Below are 11,111 nucleotides of genomic sequence, written 5' to 3'. Positions count from 1 at the left end.
AGTATTATTTACATATACAGTAGTACCTCTAGATACGAGCTGCTCCACATGCGAGTATTCCAAGTTACGAGCCACGACGCGAGCGAAATTTCTGTTCGACACCCGAGGTCAAATTCGGGATATGAGCCGAGCTTCCACTAGGTGACACAAGAATCCTTGCTTCTGGTTATCTCGGCACGAAAAACAAAGTGTAAAGGCATTCTTTCGAGATGCGAGTTGATAGACTTACGAGCTTGGGTCTGGAACGAATTAAACTCGTATGTCGAGGTACCACTGTATACATATTTACAAGCACAAAGCAGAAATAAACAACAAACCACACATAGCAGCATGAAGCAGAAAATACTCCTCCCACAAGCAAAGGCAAAGAATGAATGAGCTATCCAGCATCATCATCAGGAGAGAGTGCTGGCGCCCTCTTATGGCGAACCAGCCAAAGTCCTTAAAGTTATATAGGTACAAACTACAATTGGTAGTTTACATACATGGCAACCCCAAATACTGGTGAGTACCATGTACTAACACACATGCATGCTGGAACTGACATAGGGTGATGCTTCACATGCCCTGAGATATGGCTCCATGTGTCACCTGTGGCACATGTGCCATAGGTTCACCATCACGTATCTATGTTGACTCTTAACAATAGTTCAATCTCACTTTTTTCTCTGGGTTGCTGAGGTTGTTTGGTAGCGTGCCAATTAATGGTCAGAGCCAGTGAAGGGCTACCAAAATTTTTACTACCACACTGTGGGCGTGGCTTATTCAAGATGCCCTGCATTTTCTTTCAACATCTTTCAGTGCAAATTGTGTGCTCTGGGGTGGAGCTCCATTTTCGCTACCCCACTGTGTTCGCCCCCCATCTGGGCAGTAGCCCACCCTGGGTCAGATCACCCCACCAATAATTTCCTCCTATAAAACCCAATGTAGCTGGAATATGACACTAGAAGTGTTTACAACAAAATCAGTGGGCTGAACATATAGGCCATAGGTCACAGCCTCTTCACTTTATCACTATTGGGAAATTTATGCCAGTAATGGGTTGGAAGTAATTACAACTGGCAGTCCTCAACTTACAACAGTGACTGTTTGAAGTTACAAAAGCACTGGGAAAAGTGACATGACAATTTTTCATATTTATGACTGTTACAAAATCCACCGTGGTCACATGATCAAAATCCAGACACTTGGCAACTGGTAAGAATTTATGACCACTGCAGGGTCACATGACTCCATTTTGTGACCTTCTGACAAGCAAGGTCAATGGGAAAACCAGTTTCCCTTAACAACCAGGTTACTAACTTAACAACTGCAATGATTCACTTAGCAACTGTGGCAAGGGAGATCATAAAATGGACCAAAATTCACTTAACAAGTGTCTCACTTAGCATAATAAATTTTGGGCTCCACTGTGCCCATGTCAAGTTACATTTATCATATTAGTGGAACAGGAACATGAAAGCTATTACTGAAATAATTCCATAATCCAGGATCATCTAAGTTTAAGGAACCAAACTTGACAATACAGTAGTACCTCTAGATACGAGTTTAATTCGTTCCAGAACTGAGCTCGTATGTCGATCAACTCGCATCTCGAACGAATGCCTTTAGACTTTGTTTTTCCCTGCCGAGATAACCAGAAGCAAGGATTCTTGCGCCACCTAGTGGAAGCTCGGCTCGTATATCGAATTTGAGCACGGGTGTCGAACAGATATTTCCCTCCCGTCGTGGCTCATAACTTGGAATACTCGCATGTGGAGCAGCTCGTATCTAGAGGTACAGTACTACTGTAGTTGTTTCTTGCTCTTCTACCACACTTTTTTTTGAATTGTTAAATCCATTTCAGATCATTATATGGATGATCTGAAATGAATGTAACAATTATAAACAATTGTATTTATTATTGTCACTGTTATTGTAATTTTATATTGTTGTGAGCCGCCCTGAATCCTTCAGGATTGGGCGGCATAGAAGTCAAATAAAATAAATAAATAAATGATGTGGTAATTACCTCATCACTTTGGAAGATCAGACAACATTTCAGTGTCTCACTGCAACTAAAAGGCTCATTGTAAAAACCAGTGTCTATATACCCTGCTCAGAGCCGGATTCCTATTACCGCTGTTACCGGTGTGCTACGTACGCAGCTTCGGTTAACTTGCATGCGTGCATACACGTCCCAATGTATTTTTGCTTCTGCACGTGCGCAGGAAGCAAAATTGTGCAAGGGGATGCATGCAGACTCAAGATTATGGCGATCTTTTTGGTTCGGTGTATGTGCAGAAGCAAAAAATTTTTGCCAAAATTATGCACGCGCACATCCGCTCATGAGATTTTGCTTCTTGCACATGGACAGAAGTAAAAACATGCTGGGACACACGTGCACACATGCAAGATAACTGAAGCTGCACATGCAGTCAGTGGTCGCTACCGGTGTGGCGTCCTTTACCGTACTGGTAGGCACCCACTACTGTTCCTGCTCACCTCAAAGGCGCATTTCCTTGTCTCCTTCTTGACTATTGCTCTGTGCCAGAAGAGTGGCTCTTGTTGCAATACTTAGCTCGGGGGTATCAAACTCACGTCATCATGGCGGCATCATGTGACAGATTGGAACTTTCTCTGTCTTTGCTAAACATGGGCATGGCCAGCGCATGATGCATCTGGGCCAGGGGCCGTGAGTTTGATAGAAGTAAAAACACACTGGGGATGTGCACACGCAAGTTCACAGTTCACTATCAGTGCGCCATCCTCTACTACAGTGATTTTCAACCTTTTTTGAGCCGCGGCACATTTTTTACATTTACAAAACCATGGGGCACATTGAGGGGGGGCGGCTAAAAAAAGTTTAGACAAAAAAATTCTCTCTCTTCCTCCCTTTCGCTCTATTTCTCTCTCCCTCTTTCTCTCCCTCTTTTTTCTCTCTCTCCATCCCTCTTTCTTTCTCTCTTCCTTCTTTCCTCTTTTTTGCTCTCTTTCTCTCTCCCTCCCTACTTCCCTCTATGTCTTTCTCTCTCCCACCTTCCCTCCCTCTCTTTCTTTCTCTTGCTTTCTCTCTCTTGTTCTCTTTCTCTCTCTCTTGCTTGCTTTCTCTTGCTTGCTTTCTCTCTTGTTTTCTTTCTCTCTCTCTTGCTTGCTTTCTCTCTCTCTTGCTCTTTCTTTCTTTCTCTCTTTCTCTCTCTTTCTTTCTCTCTCTGAGCTTCGTGGCACACCTGACCATGTCTCGCGGCACACTAGTGTGCCACGGCACACTGGTTGAAAAACACTGCTCTACTATACCGGTAGCAACCCACTACTATCACCAACCTCCTATTATTTATATTATATTATTTTATATTATTTTATTTTTATTTATTTATTTTATTTATTTTATTTATTTTATTTATTTTATTTATTTTATTTATTTTATTTTATTTATTTTATTTTCTTACTCACTCACTCACTTACTCATTCATTAATTCATTAATTCATTCGTTCATTCTACTTCTATGCCGCCCAATCCCGAAGGATTTAGGGTGGCTTACAACAATAATAAAAATACAATATAAATAGATACAAAGCAATAAAAAGAAGTCAAATATTATCTAAAACTAAAACCCTATGAAAAAGTTATTTAAAAAGGGCATACCTTTCCTTCAGGCCAGCACCACTCCAGCTCTGGGCATCTAGAGCAAACATTCCCTATATGCCAGCAGCAGGCATGATTTTCTAAACTCTGTCCCCCCAATCTGGCACCTGAAGCAGCTGCTTCATCTTCTCTCTCATCTCATTTCCTGATCTTCTCCCCCTTCCTCCCCAAACAGGAAGAAAGAGATTGATGCCTACTACACAGGATGTTATTTGTGACGGTTGTGGTTTGCAGCTGCCCCGCGTGTGCATTTATTATTGTTGTTCCTGGTTGCTTTTTACTGAGTTTTTATTCTGTGTTAAGACGTTTCATTTTATGTTAGACATTAAAATTTCATGTTAAATGGTTTCTGTAATGTAGGCAAATCCATCGGAATGGCATAAAAGAGCGATGTGTCACTCAAGAGTATATTTGAATAATGCTTCCTGTCTTAAAGTGCATTCCAGAACTCATCTAAAATGAATGCAGTAGCACGTAATTGAGCAAACTAAAATTTAAATCAAAATGTCTATGTAATCACTTCCACATGAACTTCTATCAATGAAGAAATTAAAATTTTATTATAATAGTTCTATTTTGACACAGGACAAAAAGCCAGCTTTATAAGACTTTTTAAAGCCCATAGACCAGGAGTGGGTTTCTCCAGGTTCGGACCAGATTGCCCGAACTGTTAGCGACCCACTGGTGATGTGGCGATGGCGCCACGGATCCAGTTCAGTTGGCACCGGTCTGTAGGTGCCGTCATCTTTTTTTGTGTGTGAATCTTTTTGTGATTTTTTTGGTTTTGTTTTGAAGTTTTTCCGTTTGGCTGCTTGCAAAAGAGCCCTCCTGCCCACTCCTGGGTTTAAACTGACTTTCATGCCTTCTCCTGAAGCACAGCTTATCAGCTCTTCAGCTATGTTTTGGGCTGATTCCAGCTACTGAGCTTGTGCTGAAGCCAAATTGCATGAAGGGACATGCTCGCACATATGTGGAGCATGCACGCATGCGCAAAATGGCGAGATGCGAACCAGTGGCGAAGGTAAGTGGAACCCCCCTCTGCATAGACAGAATAGGAAAAGCCAGCTATAGTAAACATGCTTTCCCTAGAAGTCTTTTTAATAACGAAAATCCTTTTAAACAGCTTTTTGTTATATTAAATCAGCCATCTCAAATTGATGTCCTCCAAGGTCCATCACACTGCCTGGAAATTGTGAGAGTTGAAATTTGACATGTCTGGAGAACTCAGTTTAGCTACCCCATAACTATTGACAGGAGTACTTCACAGACTATGATTCAGTTTCTACACCCTTCACTATAAAAATATGCAAATCAGACAAACTGAAGCATTCTTCAGTCATAGATAATAGGAATTTACTTGAAAAATCTTAAATATTTTTAATCAAACTACTGTCTTGGAAAATATATTGCTCAAAAAAATAAAGGGAACACTCAAATAACACATCCTAGATCTGAATGAATGAAATATTTTCATTGAATACTTGGAGTTATAGTCTGTTGTTTAAGTGTTCCCTTTATTTTTTGAGTAGTGTATATTTCAGTTATAAAAATTATTGCTTTCATATGATTTCAAAATTAGCATAACATTCATTTGACAAATCATCCTAAACTTGAAGTGTGCTGTTTCCAATGAATATTGGCCAAACGTAATTGGCAACTGTTGTAGTATTAAAGATAATACAATTTTACAAGTGCGTCTCAGGAAAACCACAGTTCAGGATGGAATTCTCTCTGTAGAAAAACATATTTTCAATGCCGTGGGATTTTAATGTATTGCAGTTCAAATGGTTGGAAGCTGGACATTTGGCAAAAAAAAGAATGAAAAATCAAAATTGTGAAAAACTTTATTTACGTCCACATATGTGTATTCATTCAAGACAGTGATGGTAGAATCAATTAAACTACCTATGGGTTTACAGTTGATCGTTACCTGTAATATTTCACCTATCTAGCATGATATCAATCTCTACTAATCACAACATTTAGAAAAGAGCAGCATAAAAATGTATTCTTAAACCAGGCTAAAAATTCCAAGGCACTTAAGACAAGAATTCTCTCTCCAGTTCATATATTGATGGCCGACCTGCTTTACTCTTCATCCTACACAAAGGTACCGTACAGTCACTATTCTGGCCTTCCACGTCCATATCCAATAAAGAAGGCATGTGGAATTTAGTTCTCTCCTTGGTATCAGTCAGTGACATAGCTTTTGAATCTCCGTCGGCCTCTAAATTTCCCATTTCAAAAGGGTTTGGCTTTATATTTTGAGAAATAGCCAGCCAGGGATCCAATCTGCTTCTTAAAGAAGAAGGTCGAGGTCTTGGTATAATATTGACAATTTCTTGCTTCCCTGGTGAAAGGTCGTTTTGAAAGTTTGTTTGTGGCGTAGGAGATGTGTGCAGGTTCCCAAGAGTTTCATTAGAAATTCCATTAGCTGAGTGGAAGAGAAAGACATTGAAATATAAAGCAGAGTTACAGAGCTGCTACAGTAGAAAAATAACATACGGTATATATTACCTACCACTAACATTTAATTCTACGGCAAGTAGCATGATACTGAATCATTTTAAGAGCTCCATCTCTTTGCCTCACACTGTATGGGGGGAATTGGTTCCTCTGGAACAAACTGCCCCCAGAGATTAGAATTGCCCCCACCCTCCTTGCCTTTCGTAAGCTGTTTAAAACCCACCTCTGCCGCCAGGCATGGGGGAATTGAGATACTCTTTCCCCCTAGGCCTTTACAATTTTATGCATGGTATATCTGTATGTATGTTTGGTTTTTAAAATAATGGGTTTTTAACTGTTTTTAGTATTGGATTATTATCATATGCTGTTTTATTACTGTTGTTAGCCGCCCCGAGTCTGCGGAGAGGGGCGGCATACAAATCCAATTAATAATAATAATAATAATAATAATAATAATAATAATAATAATAATAATAGTATGCTTTTTCGCTCAACTTGTCTTCTGAGAGACAACACACATTGAGAGACTGAAGCCTTTCTAATCAACTGCTAGGAACACCAATAGTACTTACACTTTTATACCACTTCACAGTGCTTTACAGCCCTCTCTAAGCACTTCGGAGTCAGTATATTGTCCCCAATAATCTGAGTCCTCGTTTTATTGACCTTGGAAGGATGGAAGTCAACCTGAATCAATCTTCAGCCAGTGAGAATCAAATTGCTGAACCATCAGCAGCCGGCAGTCAGCAAAATTAGTCTGCAATACTGCATTCTAACTATTGCACCACCACGGCTCTTAAGTTTCTACCCTGAAATACTGAAATCAAAAGAAGAATCTTGGCCCAGCTAAGCCAGACCTATGCAGATAAAATATAATAAACCACTGGTCAACTCCTTGTTGTCGTGATGTAAAGATTTATAGAGCCTCAGTGGTGCAGTGGTTAGAGTGCAGTACTGCAAGCTACTTCTGCTGATCACCAGCTGCCAGCAGTTTGGCAGATCGAATCTCAATAGGCTCAAGGCTGATTCAGCCTTCCATCCTTCCAAAGTTGGTAAAATGAGGAGACAGATTGTTGGCAGCAATATGCAGCTTACTCTCTGTAAACCGCTTAGAGAGGGCTATAAAGCACTGTGAAGTGGTATACAAGTCTAAATTGCTAGTGCTATTTATTCCTGCTACAAACCAGTGCTCAGTCCACACCGAAGCATAATAGGATAAAGCTCGATTAAAACAGCCTGCCCGGCTCTATGCTGTCTGCCAGCTGCTGTGATGTCTCTGCCATTGCCAGGAAGCTGGATCGCAAGCTTCCATCGCCTTACAGTCATTCTCCCTCCCGTCCCGTGCTCTGTGTGCTTTGCGCCCTCTGCTTTTCCTGCTCCCTCCAGGTATGTGTGTCAAGCCCTGGGTTGATGCTTGAATGAGTATGTCAGCCATGAGACAGCTATTTTTCAGTCCCAGTAATTTCCACTGTTTCTTTTCTGCCTGATGCTTATGAACTACAATATTGCTTGACTTATTCATCATTACGGAACCATCTCTTTCTCTCTCTTTCACACAAACACAAACACACACACAACCATACCATTTTACTCACTTATGGAAAGACATGCATTTCCATCTGACCTGGTCCGCCTATGACCCCACACTTTGACTTTCGGAGAAATGGCAGCGGCTGCTCCTTGAGGGCCTTGCTTCGAAGGAAGACTAGGAGATGGCAAATCAGGACGGACAGTCCGATCAACTTTGTCCAGTTGTTCTTGTTTGCCTGCCTGACTTCCAGGCAAAAAAGGTTGAAGGGGAACGTCTCCATTGCCAGGAGCTGTGCTTGTAGTTCCATCCTCATTGTCAGACTGAAGGAGGCATTTCGTAGAAATGGAAGAAATGGACAGGAGGTTCACCGTACTTGCACTCGGGGATGGTGAAGCGACAGATGCCTCTTCTCTCTTAGGCTGCAATGTCACAGGGCTTGCACTTCTCCGAAACTTCGATGCACGCTGAAACAGACTGTCGCGTTTCTTCTTTTCCTCTTTAGGCAACATCTCATCCCCACTTTGCAGTCTGTTTGGCTCCCTAATATCTAGGCCTATAGCTATAGAGGCTAGAAGGACAGCGCAACCATACAGCACAGTGTCCGTTTTCTTTTTCTGTAACGTTCTGCTGATACTATTTGTCGGAGTCATTTGTGGAGTGCTATTAGCAGAATTTGAAGAATTTCCTTCAAAGCTGTCCTGTTCTGCAGAATGTAGCTCTTGGTCATCCTTCCAAAGAGGTAGATCGATATAAGCCTGATTTGGCAATTTTAACTGCTTTGGTCGCTTAGGATCAAGGCCTTCAGGGGAAAATTTCTGTTCTGCACAAATACAAAATGTATGGATATGTATATACTATTATATTCAGAAGTTAAAAGTATTTTGAAATGAGCAAAGTGAAATTATAGATACATTGGTACCTCTACTTATGAACTTAATTCGTTCCGTGACCAGGTTCTTAAGTAGAAAAGTTTGTAAGAAGAAGCAATTTTTCCCATAGAAATCAATATAAACGCAAATAATGTGTGTGATTGGGGAAACCACTGGGAAGTTGGAGGTTTTGTTTCCTCACAGGAGATTCCTAGAGAGGCCCCATGGAGGCTTCTCCCTGCCTTTTCCGGCCCTGTTTTCTTCCAGGAGATTCCTAGAGAGGCATCACGGAGGCTTCTCCCTGCCTTTTCCAGCCCTGTTTCCTCCCAGGAGATTCCTAGAGAGGCCCCATGGAGGCTTCTCCCCGCCTTTTCTGGTCCTGTTTTCTCCCAGGAGATTCCTAGAGAGGCCCTATGGAGGCTTCCTGCCTTTTCCGGTTACAGTTTCAAAGGCTCGGGTTTGTAAGTGGAAAATGGTTTTTGAGAAGAGGCAAAAAAATCTTGAACATCTTTACATATATTTGCTGCCAAATTTTAGTACTGGATAGGAATTTTGGTAGCTCACTAAAAAAATCATGCCAATGGTATTTAGAAGTTACGATTTACAACTTATGGCCCCCTAAACATTTAAGTGCTCTTCTCTTCTAGGGCCTGAAAATAACTGTATTTCAACACCTACCTTGGTCCATGAACAAGGAAGCTAATGGGACACCTTTATGACTCTTCATCAAAAGTGCTGACCAAGGACTACCACCATCTGAGAGAGGTCTTATTCTGAAATCAGAGAAACTCCTAATTATAACAAGCATTACTCTTTTTCACACAAATATGATTCTAAAGACATAATAAATAAAATGAAGAACGTAAATGTCTTTTTCCTGCACAACAGAATATATTGAACTTTTGCTACAATATCGGACTAATTATATAAAACATTAGCTGACTATAAGCCCACCATATCTGAAGGAACACACTTTCTCCAGTATGTTTTATTTTGTGAAGTTATTTCTTTTTCCACTGCAAATTTTGTTTTGATATTCCTATCAGTTTGTATTATTTGAAGCTTGAACATATTTTTTTCCTAACTTGTAAGAAAATATAATTAGGATAAGCTTATTTCTTTTTTCAGAATCATAGTTAGTAGCTAAGCTGCAGGTCTGTAATGTAATTGATAGTTCTCAACTTCTTCTGACAATAACTTTATCCAGAAAAAGCAAACTACCGTGGGACAGCCTTAGATAATTAACTCTTCTCATCCTGTAATTTTGTGCTAGTAATTCATGTTTGCATTTAGTAACAAGTAGGGGTGGGTTTTTAAAAAAAAACAAAACCACCAGGTCTCTATCCCTACCTTCAATTTTTCCGATGTAAATTGCAATAACACAGCCATTGCTTTTTATGTCTATTATTCCCATGGAAAAAGGCAGAGGTTGCCACTAGCTTGCTTTGTTACTGAATATGGTGGTGCAAAATACCATATTTTTCTGAGTATAAGACACATCTTTTTCCTCTCTAAAAGAGGCTGAAAAATTTGGTGTGTCTTATACTCTGAATGCAGCTTTTTTGGGGGGGGGGAAGCTTTTTTCCCCATCCCTAACTAGGTGCTAACGATGTTCCCAGCTCTTACCGGCTTGCAAGCGCTTTCACTGTTACTCTCTCTGAAGAATGTTGTTCCAGCCCTAAGTCTTTGCAGGGTTTTTTTTCCATTGCTCTACTCACTCCAAATATATTTTTCTAGCCCTAATGATGTTTCCAGCTCTTACCGGCTTGCAGGCTCTTTCATTATTACTATCTCTGAATAAGGTTTTTTTTAAAAGCCCTAGTGTGCTGAAGTTGACCAGACTAAGGACACTAGCCAGATGAATACCTGTTAGGCAGATTTTGTTGTGGGTTAGTTCTGCCCTAGCTCCTGCCCCAAGGACTGAGGAGGTGGATGCGGGGGAAACATCAACATGTCATAGGCCTGTTTTGCTGCCGACAGAGTCAGACGGTGAATTGTCCTCTGCAGAAGGAAGTGACGGTGAGATGGAGGAGGGGGGCTTGGAAGATAGCCCAGGAAGAAGTCAATCATCCTTATCTTCCTTAGATTCAGATGAGGAAATAATGATAGACCCACGCATGCGTAGAGCTATGCATAGGAGTGAACAGCTTCAAAAGTATTATAGGAGATAATTGAGTCCACCTGTGGTTGGGTGGGGTTCAAGTAATTAGGGCTGCTGTTAAATTGGCAGCGTGCTGGCCTTGCAGTGTGGAGATTATCTGGTCGTACTAGTTTGGACCGTGAATTGCTGTTTCAGGACTCTGTTGATTTTTCAAGACTTGGAAACCAAGGCAGAGCAAAGTGTGTGTGTTTCAACTCGTGGAAGAAGGAGGGCTGTGACCTTTCTTCACAGCTGGTAGCTAAGTACTTAAGGACTGCTTAAGGGATTTTTACAGCCTACAAGTTTGTTTTGGGAATAGTGCTCTTTGCCATACAAAAAGGGTGCTTTGTTTCTTTTGAATTTTGTGATAAAAAACATTGTTTTTGAACTTTCAAGTGTGTGTGTGTCTGAATTTTTTTACCTTTGAATTTTCGGGAGGCTCATACCATAGAGCCTGGCTGAACAGATCCCCCCCTATTT

At 40.9% G+C, this 11,111-nt stretch overlaps 1 protein-coding gene across 1 annotated transcript in view; it reads right to left on the bottom strand.

The window, feature by feature from the left end:
- Positions 1-5,451: 5,451 nt before the first annotated feature.
- The window catches only part of MAP3K21 (mitogen-activated protein kinase kinase kinase 21), a 52,783-nt gene continuing 47,123 nt past the window's right edge, over positions 5,452-11,111 (bottom strand). Inside the window, 3 exon segments of the mRNA XM_070733969.1 lie at positions 5,452-6,059; positions 7,687-8,442; positions 9,170-9,264. Of these exon segments, the coding sequence (XP_070590070.1) occupies positions 5,665-6,059; positions 7,687-8,442; positions 9,170-9,264 (1,246 nt within the window). The 3' untranslated portion in view covers positions 5,452-5,664.

Source organism: Erythrolamprus reginae, chromosome 1, assembly GCF_031021105.1.
Source record: "Erythrolamprus reginae isolate rEryReg1 chromosome 1, rEryReg1.hap1, whole genome shotgun sequence".
NCBI classification, from domain to species: domain Eukaryota; kingdom Metazoa; phylum Chordata; class Lepidosauria; order Squamata; family Dipsadidae; genus Erythrolamprus; species Erythrolamprus reginae.
This window is presented reverse-complemented; position numbering and strand designations above follow the sequence as displayed.